Here is a 20536-nt window from a genome sequence, read left to right on the forward strand (position 1 = left end):
CTCTGAAACTACTGGAACAAATTAATCCAAACTTGACCACAATCATTATTGGGGTATTCAGTTTTAAAATTGTGTGGCGTGACCCGGCCAACCAACCAAGATGGCTGCCATGGCTAAAAATAGAACATAGAGGGGAAATGTAGATTTTGGCTTATATCTCTGACACCAAAGCATTTAGAACAAATCTGACTGGGTAAAATTGTTTATCAGGTCAAGATCTATCTGCCCTGAAATTTTCAGACAAATCAGACAACCTGTTGTTGGGTTGCTGCCCCCGAATTAGTAATTTTAAGGAAATTTTGCAGATTTTGGTTATTATCTTGAATATCATTATAGATCGAGATAAACTGTAAACAGCATTAATGTTCAGCAAAATAAGATCTACAAATAAGTCAACATGACAAAATTTTCAATTGACTCCTTAAGGAGTTACTGCCCTTTATAGTCAATTGTTAACAACTTTTTCGTCATGTTTTTAGGAAATATTTTCCACTGTAATTACTGGGCCAAGTTCATTATAGAGAGAAATATTTGTAGCAACAAGAATGTTCAGTAAAGAAAGATCTACAAATACATCACCATCACAAAAACACCATTTTGTCATGAATTTATCTGTGTCCATTGATAATATGCACATAGACCAAGGTGAGCGACACAGGCTCTTGAGAGCCTCTAGTTAATCTATACTCTTGATGAAAATCTTGAAATAAGAGAGGAGATTGATACCTATTCCGGTAGTCACAATATATGACAAATATTTGTTCTCATTACAGGTGAATTTATTTGGTGTATTTAGCTGTGGGCCTGCTCCTCTAACCAGAGGTCTAGATAGAGCATGTGCAGATATGAATAAAGTGGAAGGAGCTGTTTTCAAACATCACTTTGAGAACTTTTAATCAAACAACATATTAGTTGAATCACCTGATAGAATGAGTGTGTTTTTATGAATTTCTTCATTAGCTCTGTTTAACAGAACTAGGCAAAGTTCAGTGTTATATTCAATAAACCTCTATGTTGAAATGTATTTGACAAAAGAAGGTGTTAAAGGATTTATTTTCATCCCAGTAAAAAAATGTTTTGTTGATTTAACTCATGGATATGAACAAATTTCGATATAAAAATTGAAAAAAAATAGTGTTCTTTTATAAATATGTAAAGTCTGGTAAAAGAAATTAAGGTATTTTATTTTGGGGAAGTCTGGGAATTTTTACCTCATCTAAGTCATATATCATAAAATTATGGTTATAATGCTATTGCAAAAGAGTAGGTGTATAAAATCGTTTTTTTGTCATTTTTATCGCTATATTTTTGTCAAATATGTTTTGTATTTCTGGACATAGTTTTAATATGGTGAGCTGCTTGTTTATTGACCTGCCAATGGAATTGGCTTCAGACATTTTCATTCTAACTTGTTGGTTTAAACTGACTAAACTAGTACTAAAATCAAACTGGTTTAACATTTTTTGGTATGTTGTCTGGTGCTTAGGATTAAACATAGCCAATGTTATTGTTAATTAATGTACTCTATATAATTTTGTATATTTTTTACATATCTTCAGTATACATTTTATGCTTTATAATATTCCAACTTTTTATATATTTAATTTCTCTTTTTTATTAAAGATTATTAGTAAACTTTTATAAAGAAAGCAAAAAAACATACATAAATCTCACTGGCATGTTACAGAGATCCTTTCAAAATGAAGAACATCTAAAGTCACCACAATTTATTTTAGATTAAAGAAAAGCTTTATTGTATGATAATGCCACAATTCCCCCCTCCCCTGAATAGGACCAGAGTAGGATTTAAAGGCTCCCCCCCTGTTGTTGGACAAATTCTGTTAATTATATAGTAAGCACTGAAGCATGACTGGAGTTTGCCATCTTAAGCAGTCAGTTGGCCACCACTTATGAAAATTTCTTGATCAGCCACTGAGGACAAGCGAAATAGTACAATACATCTGTTAAACAACATTCTTTAAAGTTCACAATACATTAGACTGCCATCATCAGTATATACATTTTGAATTTTGTTTTACATGTTTACATATGGGCTTCAATAATTTATTTTCTGCAAAACTGCCAAAATAGCCTTATTTGTAGATCTTGTTTTAATTAACATTTAGATATCACCCAAGGCTTTAGCCACAATTATATTTTTATACAAGATGTGTTTTAGATAGATGTTTTGTGTGTAAAATATATTTTTTAGGTACAGGTAATAGGTCTTCATGCTGTATGTATTTATTTTGACCCAAACCTACATAAAAAAATTACCATTTTAGGTCATATTTAGCTATTTCAACATGTATATGATGTCACATTGACATCACAAGGAACCTTTCTGAAATTATTTAACAAATAATATCAATTACCAATTAACAAACTTAACATGAACTATAACTTACCAGAAGTTCCCAAGCCTTGAATAATTGTATAATTTTCGCAATTTAAGTGTTAATACTAATAGCCTTCTCCTTTACACAGTATTGATTCTGAAAGAAAGGAATGCTCTTAATTGTCAGGAGTCAAATGGTCATTTTCTACTACTGTTAGCATCGTATGGGTTAAAATTTGTGAATGTACCCCCATTACGACCATCATCCTTGTATTTCCAATAAAATTTTAACAGTGTTAGTAGATGTTTATTAAAAGAAAAATAACCCAACAAGAAATAGTAAATTAGTATTACTGAAAAAGGTTATGTCATGTTTATTGATTACACAAGTGTAGGGAAAAAAAATACAATTGGTTATCTTTTTTATTTTAGTTTAATAGTGTGGTTAAATCATCAAATACAATATTGTATCATATATACCATTTTAGAAATTAATTGACTTTGTGGAAAGATTTTTTTTAATTTTTGGATTGCTTCAAACAAACTGTGCTAAATGTATATTTGGATTATTCATGCAAATTCAGCAAAATTCATCTTACGTACTGATTTCAATAGATATTTGGCACTATTTATTTTATAGATGGATTGGTTTGAAAGGATATTGATAAAAAGTATAATGTTGATAGCTTTGTCAGCTTAATGACTTAAAAGATATGAAAATTGAGGCTTGCAGGGCTTATACTCCTAAATATTACCTAAAATAAAAAATATAAATAAAAAATGTACATTTTTTATTCTTTTCTGTGCTTCAAAATAGGCATAAATAATATGCAGGAAAGTATGTTGAGTTATTTTTTATTGATTGTTCATATTGCTTTATTGTTATATTCTCTCTCCAAATAAAGTTTATCATAATGTTGAGAAGTGTTCGTGTTCTATGAATATATTGCCAAACCGTAGTCAAGTTTTCATTGTGATATATTTTGCCCCTTTAAATTCATAGTGTAATGGTCTGTGGGTCCGTTCGTCTGCCTGTCCCACTTCAGGTTAAAGTTTTTGGTCGAGGTGGTTTTTAATGAAGTTGAAGTCTAATCAACTTGAAACTTAGTACATCTGTTCCCTATGATATGATCTCTCTAATTTCAATACAAAATTAGAGTTTTGGTGTTTTCACAGTCCACTGAACATAGATCATGATAGTCTGAGTGGGGCATCCGTGTACTATGGACACATTCTTGTTTTCTGAATTAATTGATGTATTAACTCCTTTGTGGTTTACTTTGCTGTACTTTTTTAAGTATGCAATAGGGACTATTTGTGGTCCTAAATCAAGAGCCAATTTATAAGTTGCTATACCTTATCTTAAATTTTCCTACACATGACTTAAATGTATATAAGTTTTTGGAGGGGAAATCACATTTAACAAATTGGTATGGCAACAAATTATGAAGAAATTAATATATTATGTAATAAAATTTCTCAATATTCCTTGCATTAACATTTGAGTATACCAAAATAACAACTGTATGATATGTGTTGAGATTATAAAAATAGCTGCGTTTTCACTTGATTATTTTGACATTTAAGATAATTAAGCCATTTGAAGCAAACTAAGCAGCAATGGTAGGTTGATATCTTTGAGATGAGATCTAAATGTCCTTGCTTGTCATCCAAGGTGGTAGCTTTTATCAAAAAAAAAAAAATACAAGAAAACTCAACATGAAGAATCCTAAAATATCTTAAAAAGAGCCAACTGCTACTGACCTATTGTGTACATTTTAAATTATGTTGATTAATTTGGTATTTAGTATAGATTATAGACATAAGTGTATATTGAGACTGCATGTAACTTACAACACTGGAATCCATTGTGCCAAATCAGTTGCATTTACGATTGCAATTCTCTGTTGCTCTCTTCCTTTTTAATTTAAATAGAATTGGAGAAAATGGTCTTAAAGGTGTGGTTGAAGTTAAAGTGCTTGTACCTAGTTGGTTGATTATGTATATCATGGTGTTATTTTTTTTTTGCATTTTAGAAAGGAGATCATGTTTTAAGAACCATAATTTGGCCCCTGAAATTCCATATTTGGAAATTTTCTTCAACCCTTATGGACAAATTTAAGTAAATCAATTGTATATTTCCTGTGTATCTTGCTTTGATATTAAAAGCAACTTAATACAAGTTATATGTTCACATATTACAAAATAGTCTGGTTCTGATGTTTCTTACTATTTTTGATTTAAAGATGGATGTTAACATTTAGCCAACTATAACTTCCCACTGAACAGTTTTGCAGATGTCTGGCAAATCACAAAAGCGATTTTTATCATTTCTTTTTTCAATTAACATAGAAAATGAAATTGGACTTTTCTTCCTGACTAATTTATGAAATACTTGTTACTGGACTCAATTGTTTACTGTCCAATTAAATGCACACATGACACTTTTGAAAATAATAAATTTACCATATGAACCTATCAGTGCATTTGCAACGACTTATATCAAATGTGGTTTAGTTAGTTTTAGATCTAGAAGTCCATGGTATCAAAAAGCTAGAAGTCAACAGCTAACCAGTATGACTGAGGTATCGAAATATGGTCACCTCGAAAGATCCCTCGTCTGGCAGAACCCATACGTGTGTGGGCCTCCAGTTCGGCTGCACATGATGTATAAAACGCAGCAACAGTATTTCGAAGTGGTAAAGCTGATTCTATAGCAGACTTTTGTCAAAGCTGCCAAGTTACTACAATTTATTTGAAAAAAAGTTCAGCTGGAAATTATTACTGGAGATTTTAAAATGGCAATTTTTATCGATGTTTTCTGTGTTCTTATAAAATGTGATGTAACAGAGTTCCATTATAGACACAACAAAATTCAAGTTAAGCACCGGATTGCATCCGTTTATGGGTAAAGAAAAAGCATACGAAGACAGACGACACTGCTTTAGTAATGATTCAGAACTTCATTTGCTTCTGTTGAATTCATTCATAAAAAAGATCCTTTTTATAGATAAACCCACACATCCTAGATCATGTTTGTGTTGGGTTTCAAACACATCTATCAAGACGTTAACCACAAGAGGTTGTTATTCAGACATTTCATGCAAGTATACATACATCGGATCATGTGGGCCAATATTGCATGTATTTTTAATTCTCACTGCTATCAGGCACTTACATTTTCAATGGACGAAATAATGAAGTAAAGAGCATTCACAACTTTTATTCTACTTTTTATATTAAAAACATCTATACAAAAAATAAAATTCTACAGAAACGAAAAGATATATGTCTATAAAAGTTCTGTAATTCAAAAGATATAAAAAATATTTATCAAAAACCTTTTTAGCTATCAAAGCCAATTATGAGTGGACACACGTATTCCGAGTGACGTATGCCTATTGAGTGTTTTGGAGGTATTGCCTTGTTAATGTAGACGTTTTCTGGGCGATGTGCCCCTGGTCCTGGTTTCTTAACCGCGTCTGTTGGCATATAACAACGGTATCTCATAGAGTATTGTGGTGGCTTATCCATAGTATTATCTGGGGGTATGGCATCATATCTTCCGGGTCCAGGAGCACTTGCTAGGTCCTCCAAGTATGATCCGAGTGATTGGCGTTTGACCATGGAATAAGCCGGAGATGCCACTTTGTATGACTGGTGGCTTCCAAGAACAGGTGGCAGCATGTATTTGCTAGGGGCAGGATTAGCATCACGTTTTCTATAACGAGTTCTACTCCCCATTGAGTATCTAGGAGCATGTTTTTCGCCTTGTGGATGTACTTTCTCGGGTGAATATTTTCCAGGCGATGGTGTTTTGAATGTGTCTATAAAATAAATATCTTTCCGTATTTAAAATGAAACAAATAAGTTTTACATAACAATACGGTTTGCATTCTATTTTACCAAGCCGATTAATTATATGAATAAGAGCCGGAACACATTAAGTTGATGGAATATATAAGTTAAAGATTATCAGGAATATTTACCTGAATAAATTTAAGAAAAAAGAAAAAGAGGGGTTCGTGCCCCAAGCTCTTCTGCCTTTTGTCTTGCTAACATGGAGTATACTTACTTGGATCCCTCTGTCTGGCTAGCATAGAATATATAGGTGTACCATCAGCACCAGTCTTTGTGATCTTTGGATCAATATAGTAAGCAGGGCCGGGATTTATATCCCTCTTGCGAACTGCAATAAGAATAGGAAAATTTGAGTCATTTATCATAGGATGTACAAGAGAGAAGTATAGATATAATGGCGCATTCAAAACATTGTCTAATATTTTTTTGTGTCCCTAACACAACAACTGAAACAAAGTTGACGCCAGAAAAAATATGATGTTCGAAATTTCATCTTGAGTGTAAAATGATAATCAAGTTAAACTTTCCTAACATTACAATAACATGAGAGACATTTTGATTTGAATTTTTATTTCCAAAGTCATGCATATCATTATATTTCTTACCATCCCCATATAATCGTCGGCCGAACGAATAAGCTGGTTTGAGTAATTTGGTGCAGTCATGATTTTCGAATCCTACACATGACGGTAGCGCATATCTGCCTGGGCCTGGACCTGAAAATGGAAATAATAAAAAAAAGTTCAATTTTGATTAATATATCAATACAACCAGAGTCATGATTCGGATATAAAATATTGGTATAAGGGTTCCGCGGAACCCAGTATCTTGCCTACTTTTGCTGTTAATCGGAGACTCAACAAAAATGAGGAAAAAATCAATAAAAATATTCCTCTTGATACTATCTTTTGATCATAAACAAACTTCTGTCCAAGTTTGGTACAAATCCAGTATAATATAAGAAAGTTATTAAAATATTAAAAACTTTAACCTCAGAGTGAATATATTGTTTCCTGGCAGAAAAACAAAAGTCCATTTATAAGTAAAATACGGAAAGTGGATTTTTTTTTCTTCAAAATTTACCCTAAGATACTATCTTATGATCATAAACAAGCTTCTGTTCAAGTTTGGTACAAATCCAGGATAAAAGTTATTAAAATTTTAAACTTTAACCACAGAGTGAATGTAATGTTTCCTGGCAGAAAAAGTCAAGTTATAAGTAAAATACAGAAAAAAAATGAATTTTATTTTTGCAAAATTTACTTCTGGATACTATCTTATGACCATAAACATGATTCTGTCCAAGTTTCGTAGAAATCCAGGAAAGTTAAAGAAAGTTATTAGAATTTAAAAAAAATATCAACCACAGAGTGAATATTTGTGGACTCCGCCGCCGCCGCCGACGACGGAATGTAGGATCGCTATGTCTCGCTTTTTCGACTAAAGTCGAATGCTCGACAATGAGTATAAGGGGAATACTTTTTGTCTCACCAATGAAAACGAAATGTCTTGATTGTCATCTGTCAGTAGGGCATTAGGGTTACTAATAGCAAAATATAAAGCTCATGGTGATTTCAATATGATGTATTTACAAAATTGTTCAATTCAATTGTATGGTCAGTGATTGACTATGGTGCCTCTATTTTGGGTACTAAAGAATATTCATGTATAAACGCTGTTAAACATAAGGCTATGAGATTTTTTATGGGGGTGGGTAGAAATACCCATAACTTAGCACTTTATGGAGATATTGGATGGAAACCATGTATTGTTAAACAATGGTCTTCCATATTTAGGACATGGTCACGATTTAATAAGATGTCTAATTGTAGACTTAATAAGAAAAATTTTCTTTGGAGTAATAATATCAGTTTTAATAAAGTAAAAAATTGGAACTGTAGAGTGAATACAAAGTTTAAAGAACTTGATCTTAATCAGTATTGTAATATTGAATGTATTTTGAGCAAGTCTGTTATTAAAGATATTGAAAAACAAACTATTTATTACGTACCAAAATAAATGGCAAGTAGTTCAAATTTACTAGCTAATGAAAGCAGTAAATTGCGTACTTATTTAAATTAAATTATTGTACAGAAAAATATTTAAGTATTACTATGCCCGGTAAATATAGAAGTGCATATGCTAAATTTAGAGCAGGTCCGATTAAAATTGAAACTGGCAGATATGAAAGTATGGATGTAAATGTAAGGTTTTGTTGTAATTGTAGAAAAAATGATTTGAATATAATTGAAGATGAAAAACATGTTTTATTAGAATGCCCAGAATATGCAGATTTGCGAACGATATTTTTTAACAGTGTATGTAATATAGAAAGTAGTTTTAGTAATTTAAGTAATGAGGAAAAGTTTTTATTTATGTTCCATGATAGAGTTTGCTATTTTACAGCCAAAATCTGCCATGAAGTACTTTTTAAGAGAAAGTGTATTTTATACTCGTAATAAGTGTATATAATGTTGTTTGTTTTCTTTTTGTATAATTGTTTTTAATAGTATGGTGTTTTATGCTAATATATATTGATATATGTTATAGATGTAATATAAATGTATTTTAATCTGTGTTTTTTACAGTCTCTCTTAAGTAACTCTTTTTAGAGTGGCTCTTTTATAAATTGATCTGTTAATATTATATTGTGTTTTATGTCAAATGTTTTAAAGAGGTGAGACTCTAATAAATTATTTGTTTGTTTGTTTGTTTGTAGGCCAGGTTGGCTATATATATGTGTGTCATCGGAATATTTTGGTGGGAATAATTATTGCGGTGAATATTCGTCTCACATCTCCTTGTTTGTATATTAAGATAGACAGCTCCTTATTTGTATATAAAGATAGATAAGGTCTAAATTAATACATTTTGCCTACATGTAATGTAAATCATGTTATTTTTCCATGTATGGGTCAAGCATTTTTTCAAACTATAGGTTGTGCAATGTTAATTGTCAAATTATGTACAGATTATATATACATGGAAAAACCACTAGTGTCTGAAAAGAATGGACATGGAACAATTTAGTGAGAGGACATAATCTTTCAAAATTTCCTTTTAATAATAGTAGCCTCACTTGAATAGGAGCACAATTGGTTCGCATGGGAATGCCGATTGTTGTTGAAAAATACATCCTCCAAATTTAAGAAAGACGCTGCCAAACAAGAAATCGATACATCTTAATAATATAAAAATAATTAAGGAGATGTGGAATGGTTGTGAGTAAGACAAATTTCAAATGGAGTGATAACCAATTATAGGCAACAGTATTCGGCCTTCGAAAACCCCATACTGTATGGTCGGCTATACATGGCCCCGATATGAAAAATATGAAACAATTTAATTGAGAAAACTAACGGCCTTATTTATAACACACCTATTTATAAAAAAATTAATCTGACAGACATGAACCAACGACAACCACTGAACAACAGGTTATACTGACTTGGGATATTCACATAAAGAATGGGGGGGGGGGGGGGGGGGTAAACATGCATGTAAGCGTTCAACCCTCTCCTAACCTGGGACAGTGGTGTAACATAAGAACTAAAAATTCAGTAGAAAAAGGATCAACTTAGCAGACGAATACACATAGAAAATTATCTAACCAAAAATTTAAATACTGTCAGTTTCATGGATTATTTAAGTTTGAATTGAAATGATCTTTAACACAGTACGATTTATCCCTCACTTATACGAGAAACTTGTAACAACGTTGGCCTTTTTTTATGAAAGAAAACAGGACCAATTTTTTTTAGTTGTCTTTTAGTTTGGAAAAGGGAAAACTTGTTTAAAGGGTCGAAAAGTTAAATATTTTGATACTATTGCAACATAAAATAGACTTAGATTGTATGTACACTAAGAATTATTTGACTTTGTTTAGTATCTGCATCTGATTCCCGCCACCCTTAAAATAGGTAAGTTCCCAAAGGTTGAAGCCTGTCTTTGATTGATGATCAAATTTATGTCAATAATATAGAAATAGGTTTCATTCTGCACTTGGAAGAGCCATTAATATAATATGATTCATGAAATTTAAGTTTCTTCTATTTTACAATCGAATATGGCGGAAGCCATCCCTCCTATACATCATAGGACTTAAATTCGCGCAATAGTTGCATAAGGTATGGCCATGGCCTTTTCTATCTGTATCTGTATGTTACACAGTGCAGGATCCGATCGCGGATATATGCGCACTGGAAGAAGAGCTTGTTGGTTAGTCCAACCGTAGGAGGGCAGGCGGGAAACCCTCAACTGTCTTTTGGCATGCAATATTCTCGTCCAGATGGTTCCACTGCGCTATTGATTTTGGAAAAAAAGAGTTCTTTTTGATGTCTGTTTTGCAGTCAATCAATTTGTATGATCTGCTATTTCTGGTGTCTTGTCTTTCTACGATGTTTGTGTATTGAAAGTCACTAAAGTTTTTTGGCAATTGCCTTGACTTGGCGTTTGTTTCTGATCTCTTGTAAGTAATCAGTTGGATCGATAGCCGGCACCAATCCCTGAACCACTTTGTAGAACAAAGTCAGCTTCTGATGTTTCCTTCGTTCCTGGTGGTAGTTTCAGCTAATATAGCATATTTGTGACGCACCCAGTTTCTCTGGATTTATAATCATGCAAGATGAAACGTGCTCCTCTTTTCTGTATGCTTTCTATTTTTTCTATTTCCCTGATGCATGGTGAATGGGTCCCAGATGACAACACCGTATTCTAGTACGGATCTTACCATGGCCAAGAAGGCTAGTTTTTTTTTCAAGCGGCACTCTAGGGGCACTAGCGTAAGTTTCTTCTCAGGAACCATAGTGCACAACTTGCCTTGCTCAAGTTGTTGTTTTCCCTGTGTGGCTGGTCCATTTTAGGTCATCAGATATATTTTTAAAAAACCTAGTTAAGGATTTGTTTGTACTTGTTCTAGTATGTGGTAGAAGTGTGTTGATTTTTGTTTGAAGCTCATTTAATATATATCATTTTTTTTTGCATTAAATTTCATTCCCCAATTTAGTGTCCATACTTCTAGCTAGCGAAGCTGTCTTCTTTATTCATTAAAAAAATCCTTTTCACCTTTTTACGATAAAGGCTTAAACGTGTGTTTATTAATTGTAACATATATACGAAAATAATTATGCATATGGTATACTGAAGTTGTTAAACTTGGAACAAAAAGTATATTTTTACACATTCTAAATTCGGTCGCAGAATATAAGTACATCGATCAAAATTGACAAAAGTAACAAATGGAAGTTATAACATTCCAAACGTTGTAATGTTTAAGATCATGTGCTTATCAACCAATATTACGTATAACTTGAATAAATTATTTTGCTATTATAAATCGTATAGCTGAAACTGTTCTCTCTCCGGATTCACCACTTGACCACCATGAGGGTCAACCCCCTCCCCCTTTTGTTGAAATAAAGTGTTTGTAAACAAGCGCTAAAAAGCTGTTTATATCAAAATGATCCCCCTGTAAGGAGTCTTGGGACAAAAATTTAAAAAAAATCTTTCAGATTAAAAAGCAATTTTTTTCTTACATGATTTGATTTTTAGTTGTGTCAACTTTTATTTGTTCCACTCCTTGTAACAGAGTATTCTGGAAACTTTGTTATGAACAATGCTATTATATATTCCGTCAGGAACAAATAATGTTATAGTTTTTCCAGTGGAATTTCATGATTTTCCACAATATTTTTTCCATGAAGGCATATTGAACGAACATTATAAATGAACGTCTATTCTTTGACGGTTGATTCCTTCACAGCCATGTCAGTAAAACAATATAATAAGAGTGACACATTTATCATAATGAATTAATATATTTATCTGGTTACTAACGTATTTTAAATTGCAATATAAATCTGAGATAATTTGTTTATTTTTTTCAAATGTCATAACTTGTAATTGAAGAGAAAAAAGTATGTACATTTTTTCTGTAGCTTTAATTTTACAAAAAAATCACTATTAAATAATTATTTTTTTTTAATGGACTTTCACAGGTTACACAACCCATATTACCACATAGCAGTAACAGTCATATAAAAACGTGTAGTTCTAAATTAATTATTTGAATAATATTTATTCTACCTCTTTCTCGAGCTGCTATCAAAATGGGTGTCTTGGCTTTTTCATCAGTCATGTTTTTCTAAGGTTTTCTTTACCACACTAAAAAAACACGGCGAAATCTTCCCGCGAAAAATACTTTCGCCGTCTCTAACGTTACTATTATTAAGGAATCATGCGACTGCATCGCAAAATTTTTAGACTTCCGGTCAAATGATAACTAACTTCCGGGTTAAAGTTTTACAAACATGAAAGTAGAGAAATGCAAGATGACTGATTAACTTCTTAAATTAAGAAGGTGCATGGAAGAAGAAACCAAGAACTAATAAAGGTTAACTTAAAAAATAAAGTGTTAAACAACGAAAAGAACTTTAAACATTAATATTGTTTGGGAAAGAGGCAAAAATATGATATTTATGGTTATTATTTCCCTTAAAATATCAGTTATAATTGATTGGCAAAATTGGTAATTACAAATACATAAATACATGTCAACAACATAATGTAATGATTTCTTCAATAAAAATAATGAAATGACAATATACAAAGAACTTCTATTAGTCCATTAAATATATTAAAATTGTCACTGAATGTGGTCGTATGTTTAGGGATGTAAAGACTTGTTGCACAATAAACACGTGGCAATTGTTTACAAACACTTTCTTCATTTACACGTGATCATGTTATTGGCGCTTTTTGATTGGATGCAGCGAGTATCGACTGCAACCATTAAAAATCCTTACCTTGTGTCTCCGAAATTATATCTCAATCCGCCAAGGGTGAAGAGAACGGGAGTGAATCGTAACCCTTGGGTAGCGAAGATGGCCTCAACCAAATGTTATGAAAATTATTCACAATACTTTTTACCACAAAACTTTGATCAAGTACAAATTTGGGTAACGTCACTTTGAATGTTCTTCAGTTATGTCCCTTCATAACTTCATATGATATGCAAACGGGTTTATCATTTGCGTCCCATGAACACATTCCCCATTTATACAAATAAATTTTGACTGAAGTAGTTTTTAAGCACTTTATTCTTAAAGTGTATGCCTGATCAATGCTTTTACAACCTTTAAACATATTACAAAATGATCATTCAATTCTTGTCATATATATATATATATAATTACATCTTTATGCTACAAATAAAATGATGCCGATGACAAGTAAGTGATAGCAAAAATTTGTATTCTAAACATTTTAAAAGTTTTTTTTTTTTGTAGATTGTGTAGAAGTTTTGTGTTACAGTTTACTCTAGATATTGTACATGTTAAGCAGAGATTTGGATAATGCACCAACACTAAAATGTCTGGTGAAATGACTATTGCTCAGTCAAATGAGTATCAAAGTTTCCGTAGTTCTGTGTCACAGAGAAAGGTGAGTCAGAATAAGCTCAATTGAATAAGCATAAAAGTTTCTCCTAATTTGTGTTCCTACACATTTGCTAGAAGAACATAAAGTCAGGGCTTTAAAACAGATGGTTAAATTGATTGTTGAATTAACTTGAAAGCTAAAGGTATCGAAGGAGAAAATATTATGAAAAATGGTTTGTAATAGATGAAGGTTAAATTTAATATAAAATGTCCCATCAAAACAAGAAAACTGAGAATACACCAAGTCTGCTATCAAAACACTTGATACAAGCAAGGTAATGAAGGTCAGATAACATCATGGCCAAAGACATCCTCCTCCCCCTTAAAAAAAGAGGCAAAGTTGTCTACATAAAGCACACAGAAACCTTAATATTGAGCAACATTAACCCAAATTTTTGAATTGGGATTGAATTCTTGTGCTCCCTAAGGATGAGAAGTTACAGATCCACAATTGATGGTCTTTTCCCTTTGATTTTTGTCTCCCTTTGACAAAGGTGGTAGTATTTGAGACATAGGGATTACTATCTAAGCGGCTGTGTAAACTTTTTGTATTAAACATAATATTACAAAAGATAGTACACCTGGATGCTTCATATCTTGAATGCTGATACCTCAATAATCATGTCACAAAATTTCATCTGTCATATGTCCATCATCCTTAATCTAATGACATCATTTTCATGGTTCAGTGACTGCTTGGAATTTAAAAAAAAAATTGTTTGTCATGTGAAATTCTTAATTACTGTGAATAATAGAATAAATGTATTTAGAATGTTGGTTCCTTGCAATGTCTAAAAGTCCCTCAAACAGCTGGGTTCACCTGACCTCCATCTCATTTGTTGGATCAGGGTTAAAGTTACTGGTAAAGGTTCATTTATCAGATACTGTAATTACTCGGTCAACAATATGTGGTACATGGAATGATTGTAAGGGGTCATGTTCTATTTGACCATGATCCCATTTTCATGGTTCATTAAATCAATGTTATTTATTTTTTTTTTGGACTGTTTCTCAAGCAATATAAGCAATTTGTCAACCATATTTGGTGTATGGAATGATTGTTAGTTGATCATGTCAATCTGGCAGGTTTCAACTGACATTGACCTCTATTTAATGATTCATTTTTTGACAATGTTAAGTTTTAGCATTTTGGTTTGTTTTTTATTTCAAGTACTTTAAGCAATGTGTCAACTGGAATAATTGTTAGATGTACATGTTGATCTGACAGGATTTATCTGACCTTGACCTCATTTTCATGTTTTATTGGTTAATTTTAAGTTTTTATGTTTTGGTCCGTCTTTCAAAGCTAAAGGTAAATATAGTTTTGTATAGAACTAATGTAAGGTGTACATTTGTACATATCTGTCTGACAGGATTCATTTGACCGTGACCTTCTTTTCATGGATCATAGATTTGTAGTGTATAAACAAAAACTAGATTATCATTACAAGTGTTGTTTTACAGTTTGTTGTAGATGAAGATGAGTCAAAGGAATGGAAGGTGTATGATGCTGGTCCCCGGTCAGTTAAATGTCCGTTAATCTGTTTTCCTCCTGCCAGTGGTACAGCTGATGTGTTCTTCAGACAGATATTGGCTCTCACTGCTGTAGGGTATAGAGTTATTTCTGTAAGTAATTTTTTCTGGTATTTAAAAAAAATAATGTTACTTTGGGCTAGAGATTCTTGGGGACACAGGGAGAAAATATGCTTTTTTTAGGACTTACATTATCAAACGTCAAATGACGTTTGATAATGTAGGACACAATATTTATGTTAGTTCATTTTATTGTGTACTAATAAAAGCCAAAAAAATACTTAAATGGCTATATAGCTGGAACCAGTATAATTACTTCAAGCAAAACATTGTATATATACTTTCATTGCAAATCCCAATTAACCTTTACCCTAGAACTCTTTGCTTTAATACTTTAATCTTACAAATGTCACATATTTATAGTCTGTATTTTGGAAGGTCAGTAAGTCATGCACAGTTTAAGAACTCTTTTTTGAAATATGTATATACATGTATATACAAGCAAGTACAAAACAAGTATTCGTCTATAGATGACACTGTGTAGATGTTGGTCAGTTGTAACTTTTTTTTTACAGGTTGAATATCCAACATATTGGAAAATTGTTGAATTTTGTGAAGGATTTAGAAGACTAATAGACCACTTACAGTTAGATAAAGTATGTATTTAATGAAATAAACTATTCACATAATATATAAATGAAAGGAGATTAAGGATATGCTTCAATGAGAGTGTAGCTCTATGACACACAAAAAATAAAAGAAAACTAATCTAGAGGTCAACAAACTGTCTTCAACAATAGACAGTTGACTATACAGTATGTCAAATTCTGAAGGTTAATAATAAAGTCTAGAAATGTTATAACTTAGTTTTATAAAGACTTTTTAAGATCTGTCATAAGTATAAACAACCTACATGACCTTCAGCTAGATAAAGCAATTTTGTCATGAATCCTGAATTTACTCTTCCAAAAATTACATTACATATCAGGTACTCTCTGTCAAGTTAGTACTGGTTTGCTGCAATTCAGAGGGACCTTGAGAAGTGAATAAACAATATTTATAATCATTAATATTATAATTAATTTCATATCTAGATTCATTTCAGCAGCCATCGTGACACCCTACAAAAATAATGAGTTGCATTCTTTAGTTATGTAAGAGTCGATTCACATTCAGGAAGTAATTTATTAACAAGAGTTGGAATATATGATGAATATGTACATTTTAAATTTGCATTATCAAGTTAACAATTTGATTTGAAATTATGTATGTCACAAAAGATAACAACACTCAGATATTTTTACTGCATAGTTATAGTTTTTATGGTCAACATGTTTCACCTATACTATGGATAGGCGTCATCAGGACAATGTGACATATAAAAAAGTAGTGCATATCAAATCAACTTTCCGATCTGGGATAAAAAAAATTACGAACGAAAGTTCATAGTAAAAGTGACACAGCTTTAGCCACAAAGGAAGTTCCTATGGGAAATTGCATTGTCTATATTTACAGAATTGCAACCTATAATATGTCAACCTGGAATATTGAAAAAAAGGGGGCCCACCAACAAGGCAAAATTAGGATTGGGACTGGTCAAAAGTCTCTGCATTAACTTAAAGGCCCCCCCCCCTCCCCCCATTCACCCTCAATTGTACTTCATTCAATCAAAAACTCAGGAAAATTTAAAGTTGAAGAAATTGTTTGGAGTGCATGCATTAAATTAATTGGGAATATGTTTTTTTCTTTTTTTGTAGGTACATTTATTTGGAGCATCATTAGGGGGATTTTTAGCACAGAAGTTTGCTGAATATACATACAGATCACCTAGAGTAGCATCACTTATTTTATGCAATTCATTTTACGACACAACTATATTTAACCAAACTAATTCTGCTCCAACGTAAGTTTACATTTACATTCTACATTTTATTTTATAAAGATTAAAGATTCAGTTGTTCTTCTTTCTGAAACTCACAATAAGAAGCATACCTGCCAAACTTTGAAACCTTCAAAAAGGGAGATTTAGCTAAGGGAGAGATTTTGCATGAACGACATTTCCAAGTTAAATATAAAACCTGTTTATGGATTCATCTACAAAACACCAATAAGAGTTAACAAATAAACTTTATTTCTTCAATTCATGGTTGTAATCTATACGAGGTAGTTTTTTTTAGTCTTTTTCATTACCTACAAAATGTACAAGTCTCAAAACTCATAATATTCCATATTTTGATTTTGTTGTAAGTCTCACACTAAGCATTCTTTCAAACATCGCACAAACCACCAGAAAAAATTGAAAAGTTGATTGAACATGATGTGCATAAAGATTCAGTGCCGAAGGCTAGCTTATTATCATTATGAAATAAAATAACTTGAGTTGATATCAAGCGATATCCCATTCTCACTCATTATGAAACCTATAAATCTAATTGATAAAAAGAGGTAGATGCAAAATATTTGTATAATTATCATTCTATATATTAAATGCTGTCACACACTATATATTTGTAATTGAAGGTTTTGGATGATGCCATCATTAGTACTTAAGAAAATGGTAATGGGAAACTTTGATAAGGGATTAGTAGATCCAAGTATCTGTGATTCAATAGATTTTTTAGTGGAAAAGGTAAGTATGTTTAAACTTAATTGAAGGATACATTTTATGTATAAATAATTTCATAGATAATTTGTATGCAAGAGTAAAATTGAGATTGGAAATGGGGAATGTGTCAAAGAGCCAACAAACAGACCAAAGAGCCGAACTCAACAGCAGGCCATCAATGGGTCTTCAACACAGCAAGAAAATCACGTATCAAGAGGCGTGCTTCAGCTGGCCCCTAAGCACAAATTTGTGTACTAGTTCACTGATAATGGACGTCATACTAAACTCTGAAATGTATAAATGAACTAAAATTAAAAATCATACAAGACTTACAAAGGCCACAGGCAATGACTTTGGAAGGGACAAAAAAGTGTCTGAATTAAGCTTTTCCCTTTCAATTATTTTATTTCCTCAAACTTGTTGTAATCCAACTGACTAGCTTTGAGTAAGAATTCTACGTACTACATTGGTTGATATAATGGTGTAGGGTATCAGATACTGTAAGCATTTCGTGCCATTTGTTCAAGAATCATTGTTTCAAATATCTGATCATTGCAAGCAATAGTACTAAAAAGAAATTAAAGTTGATTTTGTTACCATCAATGTAGATGGTGGAGTTTATTTTCTTGATAGACAATACTTGTATAATTTCAGTTAGATGGATTGACTCAAGCTGAGCTAGCATCAAGACTTACCTTAAATTGTATGAATTGTTATGTAGAACCACAGAAAATTCAACAGATACCTATTACTATAATGGATGTGAGTATAAATTTATTTTTTATTTTTTAAATCATAATTAATTCATCTTCATTGTAAAAATTTATAGCAAGTAGTTAACATTTAAGATAATTACCGAACAACTAGCAATACAGAAATTTAATAATGTATAAAAAGGTTTATGAGCTACATGAAGAAGAGATGAAAAGAGATTTCTTTTTTAGTTGTCTCCCTTATGACGGACATTAATTTTTATTTACAATGAAGAGAACTAGCAGAAAGTAATTTGTTAAAAAAGTGTGTAATAAAGTTAGCAGAATCAAATGGCAAATGGACAACTGTTACATTTGGAATTGAAAGATAAAAATGATTTGGAAAAAGTGAATGAATTTTAGTCCCGTTTTGAGCATTTTGTATATGTTGATACTGTGGATTAATTTATTTTTGTGGGTACCAATTTTCATGAATTAAGGAAAACTTACATTTTCGGGGATATTAAATTTCATGGTTTTGGCCAAGTCTACAAAAATTCCTTAAGAAAATTTGTAATTGGTTGAGCAATTAAATACATGGTTCCCCTTTTCCACTTAATCCATGAAAAAAATTCGTATCCAATGAATATTAATGAATCAACAGTAACCAGATAATAATCATTGTTTTATTTTAGGTTTTTGATGATTGTGCTTTATCACATTCTGTGAGAGAAGAACTATATAAATGTTATCCTGAAGCTAAACGTGCACATTTAAAATCAGGAGGTAACTTTCCATATCTCAGTAGATGTGATGAAGTGGATATTTTTATTAAGGTATGAAAACTATGTTTATTTACACATATATTTATAGCAGCAGCATAACCTCCGGCTGTCAGGACTGATATTGGTTTCTAGTGTTGATACAGCATGCAATATGGATTTTGCCATGCTTTATTCTATTACTATTGCTACTTGAATGTTAGATTTGTTGTTGTCCTATTAAAGTTAAAATTATTAGCAAAAGTTATTGCTAATGGAGTTCAAATATCTTAAAGACTTTAAAATTGGTATTTGCTGCTGGATGAAAGGCCAAATTTGTTTTTTGACATGTTTGACGTCAAACCAAAGTCCAGGTCATATTATATTTTAAGTTCAACAAAAGTATTCTAGTACTACCTAAAATCTTGTCTTTTCTGGCTTAGTTAAATTAATTCCTGTTTGTTGAATCTAGTATGACATAGAAAACCAAAATAGAATTAAATAAACATTTGTGTATACAATATATAAATCAAGTAAGAATAAGGGGAAGTAACTCTTCTTAATAAAACCTAATATATATATATTTCAATCAATTTTTATTATCTTCTGATTTGTTTAACTGTTGATCTATTTTTCAAATATTCTTTTTTTATGCTCCACCTACAAAGTAGAGGGGCATCATGTTTTCTGGTCTGTTTGTTTGTCTGTCCCTCTGTCCCATTCAGGTTAAAGTTTTTGGTCAAGGTTGTTTTTCAATGTAGTCCAATCAACTTGAAACTTAGTACACATGTTCACTATGCTATGATCTTTCTAATTAAAATTAAATTGTTGACCCCAATTTCACGGTCCACTGAACATAGAAAATGAAAGTGCAAGTTTCAGGTTAAAGGTTTTGTCAAGAAGTTTTTGATGAAGTTGAAGTCCAATCAACAAGAAACTTAGTTCACATGTTTCCTGTGATATAATCTTTCTGATTTTAATGCCAAATTAGATTTTTGATCCATATTATGGTCCACTAAACATAGAAAATGATAGTGCAAGTGGGGCATCCATGTACTATGGACATATTCTTGTTTGTGTGAGCTTTAAATACGAACAAACAACTATTTTTGGAGGAGTGGGGGCAGTAAATCAACTTTTGAATTATCACAGTCACTGTCATTATCGCTGAACTATTTCAGTTAAATCTATAAAACACATATCATTTTTAATTTCAGATTCATCTCCAACCATTTGACAACAAAAAATACAGTGCCAAAGAATATGTAAAGGCAGAAGATGATTAATTGTACTATTTACTGTTGTTATTT

At 31.6% G+C, this 20536-nt stretch overlaps 3 protein-coding genes across 3 annotated transcripts in view; 2 read left to right on the forward strand and 1 right to left on the reverse strand.

Annotated features, from left to right (window-relative positions):
* Positions 1-1354, forward strand: part of LOC143071611 (dual oxidase 2-like) — a 49805-nt gene extending 48451 nt beyond the window's left edge. Inside the window, exon 31 of the mRNA XM_076246028.1 lies at positions 774-1354. Within this exon, the coding sequence (XP_076102143.1) occupies positions 774-896 (123 nt within the window). The 3' untranslated portion in view covers positions 897-1354. The remainder of the gene's footprint in view (positions 1-773) is intronic.
* A 4191-nt stretch (positions 1355-5545) lies between these two features.
* Positions 5546-12449, reverse strand: LOC143071612 (ciliary microtubule associated protein 1A-like). Its single transcript, XM_076246030.1, has 4 exons — positions 12284-12449; positions 6805-6915; positions 6414-6527; positions 5546-6165 (listed from the first exon to the last, which is right to left on the reverse strand). The coding sequence occupies exons 1-4, from the start codon at positions 12333-12335 to the stop codon at positions 5684-5686; spliced, it is 759 nt and encodes a 252-aa protein (XP_076102145.1). The 5' UTR covers positions 12336-12449; the 3' UTR covers positions 5546-5683.
* A 4-nt stretch (positions 12450-12453) lies between these two features.
* Positions 12454-20536, forward strand: part of LOC143070993 (uncharacterized) — a 34247-nt gene continuing 26164 nt past the window's right edge. The window contains exons 1-9 of the mRNA XM_076245087.1: positions 12454-12590; positions 13486-13639; positions 15100-15261; positions 15744-15824; positions 16926-17071; positions 17689-17797; positions 18428-18535; positions 19161-19301; positions 20444-20509. Of these exons, the coding sequence (XP_076101202.1) occupies positions 13568-13639; positions 15100-15261; positions 15744-15824; positions 16926-17071; positions 17689-17797; positions 18428-18535; positions 19161-19301; positions 20444-20509 (885 nt within the window). The 5' untranslated portion in view covers positions 12454-12590; positions 13486-13567. The remainder of the gene's footprint in view (positions 12591-13485; positions 13640-15099; positions 15262-15743; positions 15825-16925; positions 17072-17688; positions 17798-18427; positions 18536-19160; positions 19302-20443; positions 20510-20536) is intronic.

The sequence above is a fragment of the Mytilus galloprovincialis genome, chromosome 4 (assembly GCF_965363235.1).
Source record: "Mytilus galloprovincialis chromosome 4, xbMytGall1.hap1.1, whole genome shotgun sequence".
Lineage (NCBI taxonomy): Eukaryota > Metazoa > Mollusca > Bivalvia > Mytilida > Mytilidae > Mytilus > Mytilus galloprovincialis.